Source organism: Cryptosporidium hominis (genome assembly GCF_000006425.1).
Source record: "Cryptosporidium hominis TU502 chromosome 1 CHRO011019, whole genome shotgun sequence".
NCBI classification, from domain to species: Eukaryota; Apicomplexa; class Conoidasida; order Eucoccidiorida; family Cryptosporidiidae; genus Cryptosporidium; species Cryptosporidium hominis.
This window is the reverse complement of record NW_667366.1, coordinates 1-19,724: the sequence shown is the minus strand read 5'-3', so window position 1 is coordinate 19,724 and position 19,724 is coordinate 1. Positions and strand designations below refer to the sequence as shown.

General features: G+C 29.2%; 8 protein-coding genes across 8 annotated transcripts; 3 read left to right on the top strand and 5 right to left on the bottom strand.

Annotated features, from left to right (window-relative positions):
* Chro.10056 (hypothetical protein) lies at positions 1-1,767 on the bottom strand (the record flags this gene model as incomplete). The annotated part of the gene is made up of 1 exon (XM_662105.1): positions 1-1,767. A coding segment is annotated over one exon (1,767 nt), but the record flags the coding sequence as incomplete, so codon positions are not given.
* Positions 1,768-2,836: 1,069 nt separating this feature from the next.
* Chro.10057 (hypothetical protein) lies at positions 2,837-5,737 on the top strand. Its single annotated transcript, XM_662104.1, has 1 exon — positions 2,837-5,737. One exon carries the CDS (start codon positions 2,837-2,839, stop codon positions 5,735-5,737), a length of 2,901 nt encoding a protein of 966 aa, XP_667196.1.
* A 1,142-nt stretch (positions 5,738-6,879) lies between these two features.
* Positions 6,880-7,377, bottom strand: Chro.10058 (hypothetical protein). The annotated part of the gene is made up of 1 exon (XM_662103.1): positions 6,880-7,377. One exon carries the CDS (start codon positions 7,375-7,377, stop codon positions 6,880-6,882), a length of 498 nt encoding a protein of 165 aa, XP_667195.1.
* Positions 7,377-7,769, bottom strand: Chro.10059 (hypothetical protein). Its single annotated transcript, XM_662102.1, has 1 exon — positions 7,377-7,769. The coding sequence occupies one exon, from the start codon at positions 7,767-7,769 to the stop codon at positions 7,377-7,379; it is 393 nt and encodes a 130-aa protein (XP_667194.1).
* Positions 7,770-9,504: 1,735 nt separating this feature from the next.
* Chro.10060 (hypothetical protein) lies at positions 9,505-10,845 on the top strand. The annotated part of the gene is made up of 1 exon (XM_662101.1): positions 9,505-10,845. The coding sequence occupies one exon, from the start codon at positions 9,505-9,507 to the stop codon at positions 10,843-10,845; it is 1,341 nt and encodes a 446-aa protein (XP_667193.1).
* A 309-nt stretch (positions 10,846-11,154) lies between these two features.
* Positions 11,155-12,939, top strand: Chro.10061 (hypothetical protein). The annotated part of the gene is made up of 1 exon (XM_662100.1): positions 11,155-12,939. The coding sequence occupies one exon, from the start codon at positions 11,155-11,157 to the stop codon at positions 12,937-12,939; it is 1,785 nt and encodes a 594-aa protein (XP_667192.1).
* Positions 12,940-13,767: 828 nt separating this feature from the next.
* Chro.10062 (vacuolar ATP synthetase) lies at positions 13,768-14,265 on the bottom strand. Its single annotated transcript, XM_662099.1, has 1 exon — positions 13,768-14,265. The coding sequence occupies one exon, from the start codon at positions 14,263-14,265 to the stop codon at positions 13,768-13,770; it is 498 nt and encodes a 165-aa protein (XP_667191.1).
* Positions 14,266-15,583: 1,318 nt separating this feature from the next.
* Chro.10063 (vacuolar ATP synthase 16 kDa proteolipid subunit (V-ATPase 16 kDa proteolipid subunit)) lies at positions 15,584-16,081 on the bottom strand. The annotated part of the gene is made up of 1 exon (XM_662098.1): positions 15,584-16,081. One exon carries the CDS (start codon positions 16,079-16,081, stop codon positions 15,584-15,586), a length of 498 nt encoding a protein of 165 aa, XP_667190.1.
* Positions 16,082-19,724: the final 3,643 nt, after the last annotated feature.

Sequence of the window (19,724 nt, the reverse complement as noted above, 5' to 3'; positions counted from 1 at the left end):
TTCATCGGAATAATTATTATGATTCAAGGTTGAATAATAGTTTTTAGATCTAGATAGTTTGTTAAGCTTTAAATTGTTAATTAATTTATAATTTTCGTTATAACTATGATCAAAATTTTGATTTGATAAAGAAGTATTATAAGTTTTATTTCTAATAATTTTGTTCTTCAAGTATGAGATTTCCTCTGAAAGTTTCTTATTTTCAAGATCTTTGAGTTTAAGTTTTTGTTTGGAGGCATCCAGCTGATTCTTTAAAATATTGATTTCGTTTCTAAGTCTTGTAGCTGATACACTGCTTACAAAGTCAATATTTCTTTCGTTATTAGTTTTATTAAGAAAATCTTTCTTGTGAACATTTTCTAAAATATAATTGCTTGTAATAGGAATGTCTTCATAATAGTTTTGGTTTTGGAGATTGCTTATTGACTGGATGAAAATATTGGAAATTCTTTCAACATTTAATTTGGGTTTAGTTTTATTTTGAGGATTTGTTTGAGTTTCTGAATCCATTAAAAAAGTATTTTTTTTATTCCACAAGAGTTCTTTTAGAGGCTGGAAGACTTTATCAATAATAATAATAAATTCAATTAAATTTGGATAGCTTTCCCAAATCAGTGAGTCTTTGGAATAATTTTCTAAAAGATCAGAAAAGTTTGACTCAAGAATAGATTCACTTTCAATATGATATCCAATGAAATTTAATAGATCTTGTAAAAAGTCATTTAAGCTTTTTTTTTCAAATTCCAGTTTCTGAACTACTTCATTTAGAATGGAATTATTAGTATTAAATAATTCTTGTTGCTCTAAATGATAATTTTCATTTTCGGATACTTTTTCTAAAAGCTGTTTCATCTGATTTTCCATTTCAATTACTGTTTGTTGACTCTTTTTTAAATTCTCTGATTCTTTTGCAAAAAGACTTTTTTGTTTGACAAGCTCAAGACTTACTGATGAAAACTGCTCATTTCTCAAATCTAATTGTCTTTGAATTTCAATGTTTAAATCTTCAAGTCTTTGAATATAGTTATTTTTCTCTATTAGTAATTGTTCATAATCTGCACTTTGCATTGTAGTATCTGGTAAAACCTCAGGGAAAAGTTCAATTTTGTGTACCAAAGAGCCTACAAGCTCATTATTAGTTTTACTAAGTAAAATCTGAATTGAATCTAATACTTGTAAATTCAATTCTATATTTGTATTTGTATTTATTCCTTTCTCCTCAAACTTTACCTCTTCTTCTTTAATATTAATTCTTTCTTCTACTTCTCTCAAACTTTCTTTCTCCTCCATAATATCATGTTCTGCAATTTCATTCATCTTATTCTTAGACATCTGCAGAATTTGTGATCTTAATACTGCAATTTCATCCAGATATATTTTTACCTCCTCTTTGTGTACATTTTTAATTATATCAGTAACTTGTAATAACTCTAGAGTTTTTGATTTTCTTGCCATATAATAATCATCTAATTTGCCAGGTTCACCAATTTCTCTTAATGTTATGTCTACATTGTTCTCATTATCCATAAGTGGCTCCTCATATTGGTTTAATTCTTGCTCATCAAACAGATTTGTCCTTCTTAAAATGGAAGATAAGCTGTACTGGGGTTTTCTATTAGAGTGAACAATATGTCCTATTTCTGACCAAATCATTTTACTCTTATTGCTTTCCGTTTCATCTTGGAAAAATCCTTCATTCGAGCTCGGCTCAAATTCAGAGTAACTCCCTGAACTCATTCTTTTTTCTAATTCTTTCTCTTCAATCATTTATTAAATTTTACCTACGTACTTTTTATTTGTCATTTCAGTATATCAATACAGCCTTTCGTTGACTATTCCTCAAATTTCTATCTTTTCTCATTTACATTTGTTGGCTTTATTAATTTATTCTTTCTTAACGCATGCAAAAAAAAAAAAAAAAATGAGCCCCTCATCAACAAATTAATTTTAAATTCCGGTTCAGGCGGGAACAGCTATACCGGAATTACTATTTATATATTTATATTATACTAGTAAAAAAAATAAGTTGAAATTCAACTAAATAAAAAAAGTCTTAAAAACAAAGTAAATTTTATCCCTTTTCCTAATTAAAACAAGTTTTATATACTCACTCATTGTTTTTATTATTTTGTTTTTGTTCGTTTTTTTTTTAATTTTAATTATTTTCCCGCATTTAGTAATTTTTTTAGCGCCTACTATTTTTTCCAAGAATAAAACCTGTCTCAGTTACTTGCTCAGAAATTCACCGCATCTTTTTTTTTCTCAATATTATTATTACGAATTAGAAAAGATATATTAAATGGGGGTGGTCTCTGATAATGGTTGGATTTAGGAGCTTCAAACCTTAAAATAATTTCAAATTTTGAAAACAGGTACCTGAGTTAATATAATAGACTGAAATAGCACTAGTATGATAGTCTAGAATATTATTTAGGAGATTTCTCTGATGGAAATTAGGTATTAATCTGGTATTTGTATTGAAAGGAGGCTGGGATCCTAAGTAATCATAGCTTTGAAACGTAGATGTTTACGAGTACTAAGTTTATAATTTAATCAGAAGAATATCGCGATATAGTTCATTCATACAAATGTACAGTCTCTTGGGTGCCCCCCCTAGAAAAGGCTAGAAAAAGATAATAAGATATTTTAAATTGTTAAGTATAACATTCTATTCATTTTGCCAGAAAAATAATTTTCAAAAGTCAATATAATTTGACTAAATTTTCCTATCCAAAAATTATCAGTTTTAGTACATCTTTCATTTACTAAACTGTAAATAACTTGGATTCTTCCACATTTATAAAATCGGAAATAGAGACAATAATATTTATCAAATATGAGATATTTATTTCTGGCTATTTTTTATTTATTTACCTTATATACTTCACTAATTTATCCAGTTAGTTATGGTTCTAACTATTATCAAACCATTAGTGAAGTTTCTTTGGTAAAACTTAAGACTCTCCCCAGAAATTCTCAGGACCCCAAAAATAAGACTGGAGAAGGTGGTAATAGTAAATCAGCTACCGCTAGAGTAGGATCAAGACCTTCAACTGTAGGAAGTTCAACTACTTCAGGATCTGGTACTAAACCTAAGGCTACTATACCAAGACCATCAGGGCAGAGCACTTCTTCATCTTCAAGAATTGTATCAGGAGCTGTGCAAGGGCCTTCGAAAAGAAATACTCAACCTAAGCAAAATGAATCTGGAACTACAGAAGCTCCATCTACAGGTTCGCCTACACCAAAAGAGGAGCAATCAGAAGTACAATCTCCATGCGGTGGATCATCTCAAGAGGGAATACCATCTCCACGTTTGACATCAAATTCGGAAGCAGGAGTTCCTGAATCCAAGTCACCTACATCTAGCCCAAATCCTACTACAAAGTCTCCTCCAAATCCTACTACAAAGTCTCCTCCAAATCCTACTACAAAGTCTCCTCCAAAGCCTGCTCCAAAGCCTACTACAAAGCCTGCTCCAAAGCCAACACTACCTGGAGTAACAACAAAGCCGTCATCAACAGCTAGACCATCGAAACCTCTGGGGCCTGCGGCAGGAGTAAGACCACTAGGATCTGGAGTAGCACCAAAGCCATCAGGGCCATCTAGATCATCAAAGCCATTGGGGCCTGGGGCTGGAGTAAAACCATTGGGATCTGGAGTAACGTCAAAGCCATCAGGGCCATCTAGATCATCAAAACCATTGGGGCCTGGGGCAGGAGTAAAACCATTAGGATCTGGAGTAACGCCAAAGCCGCCAGCATCATCTAGACTATCAAGACCACTGGGAGCTGGAGCAGCAATAGGATCCCCAACAAAGGGAGCAACAACAGCATCAAGAGTATCGGCAACAGGGTTAACAAAACCGACACCATCAGGTTTATCAAGAGCGTTTTTATCAGGGTCATCAAAACCATCGGCTGGGGGGGGTTTAACTAAACGTTCGGGATCAGGAACAACAAAATCTTCTACAGGATTAGGAGCAGGACCGAAATCATCACCACTTACCAGAGCTTCTCAACCCAAAACCAAATCCGGTGCAACTAGAGCTCGTTCTAAATCTAGGAGCAGATCTAGGAGTAGAGATAGATTTTCAGGCGGCCGACGTTCTCTTGAATCTACAGAACCAGGTTGCAGCGGTGAAACAGGAGATAAAGGAGGTTCAGGTGAGGGCCGTTCATCTGGAGGATCATCTGGTGGTGCATCTGGTGGTGCATCTGGTGGTACATCTGGTGGTGCATCTGGAGGAGGAGAAGGAGGAAGTGGCGAATCAGGAGCCTATGGAGGAAGTGGAAGTGGAAGCGGTGACGATAAAGGAGACAAAGGCAATCAGCCAGGAAGAGGGAGATACGGGATGTCTATCGACTCTTCTGGTTCTGATTCGGATTCTGATTCTGATTCTGATTCTGATTCTAATTCTGATGGTGAAATTAGAGATGCAGTTTCTTCTGCTGCCATACCTTCCGTCACACTTTTCTGTAGAGACCTCATTAATTCCGTCACCAATCCAGGTAAAACTACCCTGTCTTTTGAACAAAATAAAGCCTCTTCACTCAGATATATTGAAGGGTATATTAATAATTGGGTGAAAATTCTGAAAATGTTGGAAAAAAGACTAGAAGTCTTGTTGAAGAGGTTTGTGGCATTAGGTTGTGAAAATCCGGAAGCTAGAAAAAACCCTAAACTGAATAAACTATGCCAAAAATTAGAGGAAAAAATCAGAGATGTTGAAACTTCCATCTACTTAGCTAAAAGGAAAATCCACAAACTAAAAAAATGTTTGAAAAAGATTGCAAGAATTGAAGAGGAGGAAGAAGAAGCGCATACATCCAAGAAACATCGTAGAGCTAGGAGATCACAATCTGATTTGGAAACAGGACATAAAGATTCTCAACAAGAAGCAGGAAGCTCCAGTGACGAAGATTCATCTCAAAGAGAAAAATGCCCTAAAAGACGTTCTAAGAGAGGAAGAAGTAGAACGGGTGTGACATCACTTGATGAATCAACTCTTGGCGCTGTTGGGGGTCAGTCTTTGGACAGTTCTACGCTTGAGTCCAAAAGTTCAGGCTCCACTTCAAGTCTTGATTCTACAAGCTCCAGTTTATTGGGAAATTCTGAATCAAGTGCAAGACCTGATCCAGATAAAGTACCTGTCTATAATGGAAAGGTCATTACTCCTACTCCTACTCTTATTTCTGAAGAGATAGATTCTTCTCGACGTCACTGCAAAGGAATCTTATCCTCAATTGGAATCGTACCCGAAGAAGAGTTAATTCAAATTCTGGAACAATTTGGTGTCACAGTATCGGCTTTAAAATCATTGCTTAGCTCTAACTTAGAAAAGTTGTCGCAAACTCAAGAGAGATTACTTGAACTTAGTCAAAAAACTGGAGATGGTACAAATTCTGGACGTGAAGTGAAAAGGTTTGAAGTGCGCGCTTCATCTCTGAAATTGAAAAGTGAAATCTATGAGGGTAAGCTGAGTGTTCTAGAAGAATGCCTTTTAGAGATATTAGAAAGAATTATTGAATTGAACCTTGAATATGCATTACCCCAAGTAAAGTTAATGGCTTGTAGATTACATCCTGAGCTCGAACAAACTGATGAAGAAACTAATCAGGGAGATGGAGATGATGGTGAAGATGATGATGAAGATGATGAAGATAATGGCGATGATGATGGGACCCAATATGATTCTGAACTTCTTAAAGAACTTACGGATGGTGGTGATTCTTAGAGGAAATTGGTATAACTGAATAAAATAATGGGAGATAACATAATTTGGGATTCGTAATGAAAAATTTTTTAATTTTTTTCATTATGAATGTACAAGATAAAAAAAATGTGACTTTTTAAAGTTAATGTATGGTTAAAGCAGAAAGTTAGTAGATACTGAATAAAATGACAAATTCATATTTAACTAAAACTAATCCAATTGAATCTGAATTGGATGCTCCAAAGTTATGTGATTATGAATGAGCATATTTTTTTTTACTTTCAAATATTTATTACATACAACTAATTTTGCGCCATAATTGGAAAATTATGACCATTTGGGCGCCAAAAACAGGGTTGCATGTAATAGTAAGAATTCAATTAATATAATAATGGATGGTTGAATATTTCTTGAGAATTCCGAGATTTTTAATGTTACATTTTACTTCATTTTTGAAGCTGTAGGGTTGGCTCTTAATGTGGCAATAAAATTGACTGAAGATAGAAAAGTGACAATATTTCTCGCATGCTCATCCAAATGCATTCAGATTTCTTGATGAATATTCTAAATAATTATTTATGTTTAATCAGTTGGCGTTGGATTTAAAGTTATAAATTTAAACAAAAGAAGCTGTAATATTAGTGTACTTATGTATCTTCTGAAGTGTTTATATATTTATATTGTGATTCTTTATTTCACAAATTTTCAATTAGAAAACAATTCAGAACAAAACTTTCTTACGTAATTGTGATTTAGTTAATTGAAATGGGAAATTTTATCATTATTAATATTATTGCTTTCCGCATTAATGAAAATAATCATTAATTTCAATCTTTGATTTCAATGTAATGGCATCGCTGACTTGAACTCCAATGGCGCCAATGATCTGGATAACAACATTCTGAAATTTGTTTAAAATTTTAAAATGTTTCACGGACAATTATTTAGATATGGCAAATATTTCAAAAAAAAAACTTACAAGTAATGATGTGTAAAGAACACGATTGATTTTTGTGGATGATTGCTCTGGAGACCAATTAATTAACAAATTATGATTATTTTGCATATTAAATAGATACAATGATGGTACAGTTAAAATTGAAGTTATATCTTTAAATTTTTGTCTAATGGGTATGATGTTAATTGTCTTTGACGTAATAGTCTTAGAAAAGGGAAACAGAAGTTAATGTGTGATATTTTTGTTTAAGTTTAAGACTTACTATTTTAACACAAGTTAATTGATTCTCCATAAATAAGCTTATGGTTTCGTGAGAACTGGATGACAATGTCAATGAATTCATCTTGAAGATAATATCCTTGTATTGATAAGGGGAGTATCTCGTAGATTGGCATATACTTGACTTGGGATCGTATGAAATAGAGGAATAATTGAATACTTTTAATATTTTTGAATCTTTTTCTATATTCTTTTGAATCATTATTTTGAAATTCAACTCACTAAGTTTGTTAATTTCTGTTTCCTTAACTATATTGTTTGGAATACAAGAAATTAAACAGAGTATATCTTCGTATACTTGTTTAAATAATTCAAATAGAATGATTTGATTATGATCAATTCTTGTAGGTAAATATTTAATTATAAGACTGAAATTTGTATTTTTATTTGTTATGATTTGAAATTTGATGATTAAGTTAAACATTACCTTAAGTACTTTGAAAAGTATGCCCCATTAATTAATATAATTCTAAAATCATCTTTGTAATCTCTAATTTTATCATCAGATCTCAGAAACTGACAAATATTTTCAAAGAGTTCTCCTGTTGAAACAACTCCAAAAGAATTTCTTTCTGTTACCAATATTTGGTCCAATGGTATTTCTATTTTTTGTTCTATTTCACATTTTGGGACTAGTAATTCTTTCCCATTTGAATCACTTTCTTGAAATTTGCCGCTCAAATCAAATTCATGTTTTTGTATTTTCATGATTAATGCATTCATTTTATTAATTTTCTTACATCTTACCCCTTCGTTAAAAAATTCCATCAACTTCTCCTCAAATAGACTGCTACCTACTAATACAAACTCACTCATTTGGATACTTTATTAATTAAATCGACTTCCTAACTTATTTGAGTTATTAACATTTTATTTATTAATTTTGTTTTATTATATAATTTTTGAAAACATCATGCCTAATGCTGCATGCATTCTTTTTTTTTTTTTATGGCAGTTTAGGCGGGAAGTCAATTAGAGAGGGGAGGAATAAAGTGGAAAAATTAAAAAAAAGTAATTATGATTATGGGATATGAAATTAATTAATACAAAAGGAATGATTGGTAAATTATTGATAGTATTGAATATAATTAGATGTAAGAATTGATTATTTATATATTTTTTACTAAAAAGTAATATGATTACAGAGTAGATTTTGCTAAAGTTTTAAAAAAAGTACGTGTGCATGTGAATTTTCTCCAATTATATGTGGGGTAGTAATGAATAATAAAACTTATTATAAATCTATTATAATTTAAAAATTATCTTTATTTTTTATTAATAAGACGATCCTTTGTTTCAGTCAAAGTTGGATAATTATCAGTGAAACACTGAGCATAGCACTTAATCAAGTCATGGTCTTTATTTAAACTATTTAGAAGATCTTTAGGTTTCTGTTTGTATATAGATTATTTATAAAATAAGGAGAAGAAATTGTAACAAAAAAGATTGTCATTTTGTTGCAAGTAGATATAAAGTTAAATAAATTTTGCCTTAATAATTATTAGCTTACCTTAAATAGATTTTCGAATTTATTGAAGCACAGTTGGTGGCAATTCATCACATTTTCGTTAATAATATTTAATTCTTGATTAACTTTATTTTGAAAAGTTTCAAGAGGATCTTGGCATTTCTGCATTATAATGGAAAACCAAACAAAGAAAGAAAATCCAATATAAAAAAAGTATAATCATTTTTATTAGATTTTGCTATTATTATTAGTTTATTAACATACCTTTAGACAATCTTGAATATTTTCTAATGATTTTTTTTTGTCTGAATTTTTTAAGTATTTTGAAATACAATTTGAAGAGCATTCAAAAGCTTTTTTCTGGTCATTTAGAGTAGAAAATGTGATCTAATTAAAAAAAAAGTTTAGCAATTTTATACGTAATAATCAGCATTCAATGGGATGAATTATAGATTAAGTATTAAATCAAATATTATCAAAACTAGTTTTGGAAAGGGGAGGAATGAAACATACATCATCAACTTGATCTTCAAATTTTTTTCTGAAATCTCCAATATATTCCTCAATTTTATTTACTAAGTCAATTGTAAAATTTGACATTCTTAAAATTTTCTTTTGTGGCTTATTGTCAAAATTACTTTTTTAGTTACTTGGCCGGGTGAAAATAAAAATTAATATGTGGGGGGCTATTTACAATGGGGGAGAGCGCGTTGGAAAAGTTTCAAAAGGTATTAAGTTACAAAGGCAACAAAAAACTATTAACTTTTTAATGAGCTTATCTTATTTTGGCATTAAAAAAACTAAAATTTTCATTTTAATTCAATTTATGAGAAGAAACTAAAATCTTAAGTAAAATTTTGAATTCATTCTTCTTTTTCTTTTAATCATAATAATAAATAAAACAAATACTGAAATAATTCTTCTTTATTTCTCTTATCTAATTATTTTATTTATTAAAAGAAATAATTTGTCCACATGAAATTGCATGTAATTTTTCATTATCAAAAACAATAGCACACATTCCTATACCGGTATTAATAAAATAAAGAAATTGCATGTGGGGGAAAAAAATAATCATAAATAATGAGTATTTCATCATTTAGAATAAAAAGAAGGAAAAAAAGTGAGGATGACGATGATGAGAAAAAAGATAGTTCAAGTTATGAGGAATTACTGGAAGTTATTGCACCAATAAACAAATTTAAGAGTAAGCCAGCATTAGGAGTGACTACATTTTCAAGACAAATGTGGTGCGAAAAAAGCTTAGAAATTTGTCTCGAAAATAATATTAAAATTACAAGTAAAGCTATTGAAGAAGGTATTAAACACCATGAAGAATTAGAGCTAGAAGATCACCAAGTTCTTAGTGTAATGGTAGAGAATGAATACGAGAAAATGTCAATTGAAATTTTAAGTATAGTAAATCTATTGGATGGGTTAATTGAAAGAGGATATATTCGTGAGCTTCCAATAATTGGATTTTACAAAGGAATAATGTTAAGGGGAATAATTGATTCATTGCAATTAAAACCAAAATTAAATGGAATTGGGGAAACTAATAATGTAAAATATTCATCAAATAACATTAACAAGTTTATTATTTTGATATCAGATACAAAAACTAGAAGAAATACAACTCTTCCAAGTAATGTTCAGCAAAAGACTACAGTTCTACAGCTTGGATTGTATAGAAAGATATTGGGTGAAATGGTTAATTTTGGAAAAATCTGGAAATCTTGCCATCCTAATTTAATTGATTCCAATGCAATTAAAAAATATTTGAATTCTTCTTCAACCATAGATTTGTCAAACTGTTGCTCTGGTTGCAGTTTCCTAAATAGCATTTTCGAGTTTCATGGACTAGACCCATTAATTTCTTTTTCAATATTTCAAGAATTGGAAGATGCAAAAAGAAAGCAGTCTTGCAAAGAAAAAAATGATATTTGTGATACAAACCAAGACCAAATTCAAACAGAAACACATTCTGAGACAGAATCTGTAGTTGATACTGACGGGAAAAGTGTCCTAAAGGAGTTTGAAAACGCCGTTGAAATTGGTTTTAACATGTTACTTAGCTTTTCAAAACTTCCAGATATTCAGTCAGAAATGAAAGTTGAATACGATTGCCAAGGCAAAACTTTCGCTACAAAATGGTATAAGTCTTCAGAACAGACTATTGAGCTTGAACTAGATTACTTATTAGGCTGGTGGCTTGGCGCTAGAGAAGCTGAATTTGTTAGAATGTCAGAAGCATGGAAATGTAAGTTTTGTAATGTAATCGAATATTGCCAAGTATGTCCTCTTTCAAAAGAAGAAAAAGAAAAATGCATTGAAAAAATACGTCAAGACGAATTAGAGTCATTACTAATTAAAGATTTGGAAGAGTCATCTAATGAGCATATTTTAACATTAAATTGTTCATAACTATTTTAAATTTTATTAATATGGTCATTAATCAAAAATATGAAATTCAAGTTAAAATATTTTTTTCATATTTTCTTATATTCATTTTAAACTTAAATAAAGAAATTACTTTTTTTAATAACTCAAATTTGATTTATTGTTGAATACGTGTGAAGCTTAAATAGTACCATAATAACTATTAACAAATAATATTTACCTAACACACACTTTAAAAGACCCAAAAAAAAAAAAAATTAATGAATAAATAAAAGAAATTACTCATCTGAATAATCTTTAAAAAATAATAAAATTTCATAATTTTGACATATAATGCCATCAAGCTCAGCTTTATCCACTAAATGCTGTAAAATTATTGATGAATATGAAACTAAGCTAAACAAAGAACTTGGAAATGCATGCAGGGAGGGGGCAGTAGGCGCGCCAGAGTTAAAAAAGTACAATAATTTGAGAAAAGGAAGTCTTCTGGGAACAAATTTGGTAAATAGTGTTATAGCATCTGAAAGTCCATTTAGAAGAGATTCAAGCTTATTATGGTTGTCATATGATCCATCTAATGAAAGACAAAATGAGATAAATAAGATGATTAAAAATGAAGATGGAATAGCAATTCCAGATATGTGCGATAAATACGTGTTGGTAGATACTTATACAAGTATTTTAGCTTCAAATAGACAGCAGGCTTGCTATATTTCACTATTATCTCCTCTTCCGCAGGATACTGTAGTTGGTATAAAATTTGGAGATCACTTGTGTCAAGGAAGAATTAACGATACAATGATTGAATATATATCTCCATCTCTTCCTGTTGGACGTCAATATGCAAGACTATATTTAAATAGTGTGAAGATGGGAGTAAAGTTTGGGAATGGGAATACAATGTCAGAAGCAAGAAGTTATTTACCTTTTGATGTAATAGTTCAAGAACCAAAATCACGAAGATTGAATATTAAAAAGCATAAGACCTCAATACCTGTTGGAGTTATGGGACCAGCCCCATTACCAGAAGTTGATATAGAAGATGAAGTTGAAGAGCTATTAATAATGCATAAGCCAAGAGGAAATGCCTCTATAATTTCAAGAAGGCATGCTTTGGATAAATATTTCAAAGGCACGCATTCAAAAGTAGTTAATGCTCCAAGACGTGAAACTGGTGACTTAAATAACTTAGACCCATCATTCAAGGCTGCAGTTAATAGAGATTTTTTGAGAAGACTCTCAAATATTACTTTAGAACCAGATTGTAGAAGAACTATTAATTTATTAAATGAATTTATATCTAAGTTAGACCCAGGTGCAACAAATAATTTAATACCTTTTAATGTTAAATTAGAGTATTGGAAGAGAGTTTTATCTGATGGATGCCAAGAGATTGTTGATAATTATCACAGTTATATTACACAAGAATCATCCAATGAGAAATCTGTTTATATATTTACTAAAACTTCTCCTGATTCACTTGAACCATACAATGTATTTATGTTTTCTTGTATTATGGATGAGGAAAATAACAATTGTCTACCATTATTAAGAAGATTCACATGTAGTCCAGAAAATTGTGGAGATGTAAGGCTTTGGATATGTATTGGAGATTGTTATCTTGCAAAGAACGAAGTTGCGAATAATTATCGAAAGATTGATTTGCCTTGTCCAATTCCTCCAATAATGAAGTCAAAAAAATCTGCTCATATTTGGAGTAGAGCAAAAAATAAGTCTTATACAAACTCAACATTTTCATCAAGGAAGTTTGGTATTGGTAATTTTGTGTCAACACGAGGAGTTGGAGGAGGGCTACTAGGAGCTGCTGGTGTTGGTGCAGGCGGTATCGGAGCAGGAATTGGTGCTGATGAAGATTTGAATGCTGAAAACGAAAACTCTTCTGAAAAAGAAAGGTGCATTCAAATTTCGAATGATGTTTTTTTATTTTTTGAGATGTGGCCTTCAAAACTTCTTCCAAATGCTGGTAATACTACAGAATCATATTCATTTGTCTTATGTATTAAAAATCATCAATATCACTCAATAACTGGTATTTCAAAGCCAGTACTCAACTTTATTCTTGAAAAATGGCTCACAAAAGTCCCCATTAACTCTTGAAATAGATCTTTTTTAAATTTAGTATATTAATCATCTATAATATCTCATCTATTCTTACCTGAATAAACTTATATATTCTTCGTTTAACTTGAAAATCCCCACTATTCAGGTCAAAGAAAAACTCAATAAATCAAAAACTGAAATTAGAAGAACTATAGAAGAAAAATAATGCAGAGATGTCATAAATAATTTATTTAAAATAAACTATAACTAGTGCTCTCTCCCCTAATAATGCATGCAAATATTACGTGGCCAAATTAATTTTTAATAATTACATGTGGAAAGGGTGCATATACTATGCAATACCGGCATTACATGCAAATGATTAAAAACTTTGCCGCGTATACAAATATCAGCTGTCATAGAGATTTTTAAAAAAATTGCATACACGATAACTGGAGTATTATTTGTTTTGAATCATTTATATAAATCTTTGTGACCTCTCAAGTATAATGGTGGAAAGAGATAATAACTAAGAGTAAAAATGATCATCAAAAACCTTATTCATTAGTTTACAATGCTTTGAATAGGAATAAAAGATGGATTGTCCTTTCTTCAATCACTTTATATTTGTTAATGGGTTCATAGAGTTATAAGAGTAGAAATAGTAACATGTATAATTGGCTCAGATGAATACATTGAAGTTACCATTTCAATTCAAGTAAACACCAAAAACAGAAAAAGAAATGAAAAAGACGAATTCTCTCCATATCACTATAAACTCGAATGAACAATTTCACTAAAATATGTTTATTGTCTATCAATTATAATTTCCAACCTTGAACTTTTCAAGTCACAAAAAAAAAAAAGAAATATTTAGTAACTGATTTAAATGTATGATGCACATAATTGGCCAGTTGGCTTTGTAGTACCCATAATGATACCAATAATGACACCATAAATGGCCAAAGCTTCACCGAAAACCAAAATCAAAATCATACCAGTAAGAAGTCTTGGTTGTTGAGCAGCAGCTCTAACACCAGCATCACCAACAATACCAATAGCAAGACCGGCAGCTAAACTGCTGAGACCAATAACCAAACCAGCGCTCATTTGAGCATAAGCAGTGTAAGCAGAGTACAAATTTGGTTCTCCCATCTGGAAGAAAATGACCAAAGAACCAATCAAACCATAAATACCCAAAATACCTGCCATAACAGCTGGAATAATTGATCTCATAATTAAATCTGGTCTCATTACAGCCATAGATGAAATACCAACACCTGATTTAGCAATTCCATAAGCTGCTCCTAAGTTTGCAAAAATCAAACATCCTGCAATTCCCAGAAATCCAAAAAATAAACTGTTTGGGTCACAAGTAATCATCTTTTATCTACCAATATACAGCTAATTGCCTTTCAGCGATTATTGTTTAATTATATAACAAAGTTATTGTACTTACGATTCTTAATAGAAAAAAAAATTTCTATATTGAACCAAGATTGCCTAATATTTGTTAGAATTTGTCTCTTGGGGGTACATTATTGGATAAATCTTACCGCCACAATTTAGCGGTAATGATTCAATTATTCCTCAAAGTTGCTCAAATTATTTATTAAATATTCCTTAAAATGAACTAAAATTGCATCCCAGATTAATTATTTTTTACTGAAAGATCAAATTTATTATATTCATAAAGGTTGATATTTTTTAATTGTTTTTTTATTTTTAATTTATCAAAATTCATATTTTATTTTTCGTTTTCTATGCTGATATTTATATATATTTCATCTTCTTAAAGTCTACTCCCAATTTTCTCTACAATTTTAAACTAGTCGTACGATCATAAATCTTCTATTTTTTTTGAATCATTTAAATCATTTCGAGAAGTTTTTCGTTCTGTGAAATTTTAGTTAATGCGTTTGGCGCCACGAATATGGCGCCTTAGTAATAACATTGAAATACGAAGAATAACGGTGCATTTTGATTAGGAAGTTACGAATTAATAAATAAAGATGTTTTTGAGGTTTTACAAGAACGAGAAAGGAGAGAGAGTTTATACATTATCGGTAAGTTTTTGATTCTTTTTTCTATTACGAATGCTTAATGATATTAAAAATTAATAGGCAGTGAATAAGGAGGGTGAAATCACATTTTCAGCTCATCCTGCGAGATTTTCTCCTGACGACATTTATTCATCTCAGAGAATTGCATGCAAAAAGAGGTTTGGACTATTACCAACTCAGCGTCAATAAAATGGATGAAGCTTTTGCAAATAGAGAGTTTAGGTTACAGTGGATACATTTTTATATAATGATCGGGATTATTTGATTGTTATAACAGTATTCATCGATTCGAACAGGATACTTTATAAACAATGCATAGGAATATTATTGGAAAAAAAATAATATTTAATAATGAATTGAATAATTTCCTAATATAGATAAAAATAATTAATCTAATTATTATTATTCTTATTATCGTCTATCCATTCTGTCTAATTTTTGTATGAATTCCTTATATTCAAATGAAATCACAATATATTGAATAATCAAACTTATTCTTATGTTCTTGAAAGTATATTATACCTTTAAAATAATTATAAAAATAATACAATAATAATAATAATAATAATATTGATATTAATATTAATAGTGATTATAAACACTAATAGTAATAACAGTAAGATTAGTTATATTAATCATTACTTAATAAGTACACAAAGATTATTCGCAGAAGGGCTGGAAATGAGTACCAATGAAACAATAATACCATAAATTGCAAGTGCTTCACCAAAGATAAGTATAAGCATTGAAGCAACAAATAACTTAGATTGTTGAGCAGTACCACGAATTCCTGCATCGCCTGCAACACCTATAGTAAAACCACTAGCAGCACAACTGAAACCAGAGATTAATCCAGCAGCAAGATGACAATATCCCTGATATAATGAATAGTCCGTCCTTATTTGAGAACAAATAATGACTCCTACAATTAAACCATAAACTCCTAGAATACCTGCCATAACAGCTGGAATAATTGATCTCATTACTAAATCTGGTCTCATTACACCACATGATGCAATTGCTAATCCTGCTTTAGCTGTACCATAAGCTGCTCCAAAGTTTGATAAAGCTGTAGCCAAAGTTGAACCAAGCATTCCAAATAAAGTTGCTGTTGGTGTACAAAATGGAGGTGCCATCTTTATCTAATTTTCTTTTTATCTTTGTTTTCAATAATATAACAATTGGTAGATATTCTTATTATTTGTTCAAGATTCCGTAAATTTCCGAATTTTGTCTAATAAACTTTTATTAGTCTAATCCTCTTTAATTGATCTTCTAATTGGAATCTTTTTCAAATCTTATTACTATTATTTTCTTTCAGTTTTTCCTTTCCCTCGTAATATTTTTCTCAATTATTTAATTCTTAATATTCACCAAACCTACCCATTTTACCGCCATGAGACAATTTTCTTCCCGCCTATCTCTTATTGCTTTATATTAATTTTTTGGTTAAAAAAAAATTTTTGTCATCCACTCTCTTTTTCGATTTGAATTAATGAAATGGATTGATATTGTGTTTTTATAGCTTAGTATCGACTTTATAAGTTTTCAAAAAAAACAATTGAACAACAAAGCATAAATATTGTTAATTTCGCATTGAATATTCACTATTTTTGTTTTTTTTCTCTTGAACTTTATACATTCCTTTTTCTTGATTGACTTAATTATTAATTTTTGTATAAATGTTGGGAATACATTACAATATATGAATTATAGATGATTTCACGATTGGATGATATCTGAATAGTTTTTTTTTTTTTTTGCTTTTTCTTTTTGATCTTTTTTTCATCAATTCCCTTCTCACATTTCAAATACTTTCTGTGAAATACGGTCATATTGTTTTGCTCTTCATATCTATATTTGCATAATTATCTTTTAATATTCATTCTTTCTCCAAATTTAAAATAAATAATTTATGTGGATGCATGTCATTAATATATTTCATTTAAAAACAATGACGTAATACATGCAGAAAATGATTAAACAAATTATTGTAATGTAATTTGTATACCGGTTTGCAAAAATTACATGCAAATTACACGTAATAAGTAATATAGTAAATGTTGAGAAAAGAAAATATATTAAACAAGTAAAAAAAAAAAAAACAAAGTTATCATACAAAATGTATTATATATAAATACATAAATATATATTTTAAATCTAACTACCTGGTCATTTCAGCTGCAAGCATTGAATGATTTTCTGTCCATGCTTCTTCTGTCTGAACTTTTTTTAACCTAAAAAAAAAGAATTATGAGTAATAAGTATATAAAATTAATATAATTATGGCAACAATTATTAGATAAATTTGGAAAGGAAGAATATCTCCAAATAATTAAGAGAATTCTCATTCATTATTATTATTATTATTCCCTTTAAATTCATATAATAGCCATAATTTAATTTAATAATATAAAACTTACATTCTTTTATGGTCCTTACTTTTATTATGAGACATTAAAGATGGTGAATCAATAAAATATCTTGCGCATGTAATACAATAAAACTGGCCTAAAGTTTATTATGATTAATTATATTAAATTTCATTATTTTGTTTAATCCATTTTAACGTACCATTTCCTGGCAAATCTAGATCCACTGGCAAATTTACACCTTTTATATAATCATTTTGAACTAAATATGAAGAAATAATGAAAAAAATAATAAGGAAAAAAAAAGAGGAAAAGTGGGAAATAATTTTATAATCTACTTCATCCCCTTTTTTCTTTCTATTAAAACTTACCAATATCAAAATCCTTCGTTCTTCTTTTAGTCTTCACATACTTTCCTACAGCTCTATTTTTTGCTCTTCCTGCTTTTCTAGATTTTCTTTGACCAAGCCCCATTGAGTTTTTGAAATAATAACTAGAAATTTAAAAAAAAAAAAAATACACTTTTTTCTTATTAATATCTGAAAATTGTCCTCTAAATAATTATTCTAATATTACCAAACTCTCTTCACCTTTAATCCTCTTTTATTCTTATCCACTTAATATAGAAATATACCGATAATCATTAAAGATAAGATGAAATCTCTATTTCATCTTTATTTTATAAATACCATTTTGTAAAGTCTGACATTGGCGCCAAAACTCTGGCGCCAGTTACTGTAATTTAATTTTTTAATAATAAATTGTGTGGAATAAAGAAAAATTCATTATTGGTTGATTAATATATGAAGAAAAGGATCCAAAAAGGATTCACCAATTATAGAAAGTTGTGATTTATATCTATGCTTCTTTTATAAAAGTTTTATCAATTATTTAAACTTTTTAAGAACTGTTTTTATCATTTAATAAATAATTTATTATAAAAAGAGTTTGCTGAAGAAATTATTTAAAGCTTCTTATATTATAGAGTTGAAGGAAATACCAATAAATAATTATCAATCTGTGGCTTTTACGATTCTGAAATGCAAGAATATCAATTATATTCAAGTAATTAAAGCATTATTTAAAGTCAATGCAATTTTAATGTAATTGGTTGAATGAATATATATTTGGGAAAACCAATCAGAAAAATGAGTGTTTTACAAATCATTCTTTCAATAATATTAATAATATTCTCTCTATTATGTATATTTGTTCATATTTTAAAACAATTTCTTCAAAAAAAAGGCTTTGAAGTTTCTTTTTCTGGATTTTTTTCACTTGGAAATTTTAAAATAAAGATACTTGAAAAATATCTTGAAAAATATGATAATATTGGTGGATTCGAATTTTTTCTTTCAAAAATTTCAATCAGATTTCAATCTTGGAAGCTTAAGTTTATTTTATATGAAAGTAAATGTATTTGTTTTATATTAAATGGAAATCATTTCAAAAACAAACAATTTGATCATCATCTTTCCCAATATTCTAGATTACAAAATCATTCATCTAGAAAAACTAATATTGGTACTGATGATAATAGTATTGGAATTATTCGTAATTTAATGTTAATTGTTACAGCACAAATTATTTCCAGAATTATTTTATTTGAACTTGAAAATATTCAATTCCAATTTTATATGGTTGATTGTAAATGTATTGGTAATCATAGAAATCTTAAAATTACTCAAGATGGTAGATGTGAAAAATGTGGTATTCAAATGAAGTATGGTATATATTCCAAACTTGATATTAATAGTTTAAGTATATTTCCAAAAGCCTATTTTGGTGGAATCATGGTAAATTTTTTAATAAACAATCCAGTATTATACTTGAATCCTATTGAAAATACAATTTCTGAAAAAAGATGTCATACATTTTATTTAAATTCCAATAATAAATATAATTCATCATCCAATCATAAAACAAGTATTTTGAATTATATTCTTAATCAGTTTTACATGAAAAATAATAAAACTATATCAAAAAAATGCCATCCAAATCAAAATAATTATCCTCCTTTAATTTATATTGATAATAATTTAAATATTAAACTCAAATTAATGCATTCAATGTCTGGATCTGATATTAGAGTTTGTATTCTTCGAAATGTGAATATTGAAATGAATCAACTTTGGATTACATTAATACCAGAAATTATTTGTGAACTGGTTTATATATTTCATACAATTAAATCCAATTTTAAAAATTTGAATAAAATTTCTTTTAATAAAAATAATCTTCAAGTATTAGATCCTAATATTATTAATCAATCTGATCCAATTATTAAGTTATCCCCAAAATACCAATTATTAAGTAATAATATACTTCCAATATCTCCTATTCCTTTAGCACCGCCTTCTTCTCCAAGTATAATATCATCATCAAACTCATCCTCTCATTCTCCTCA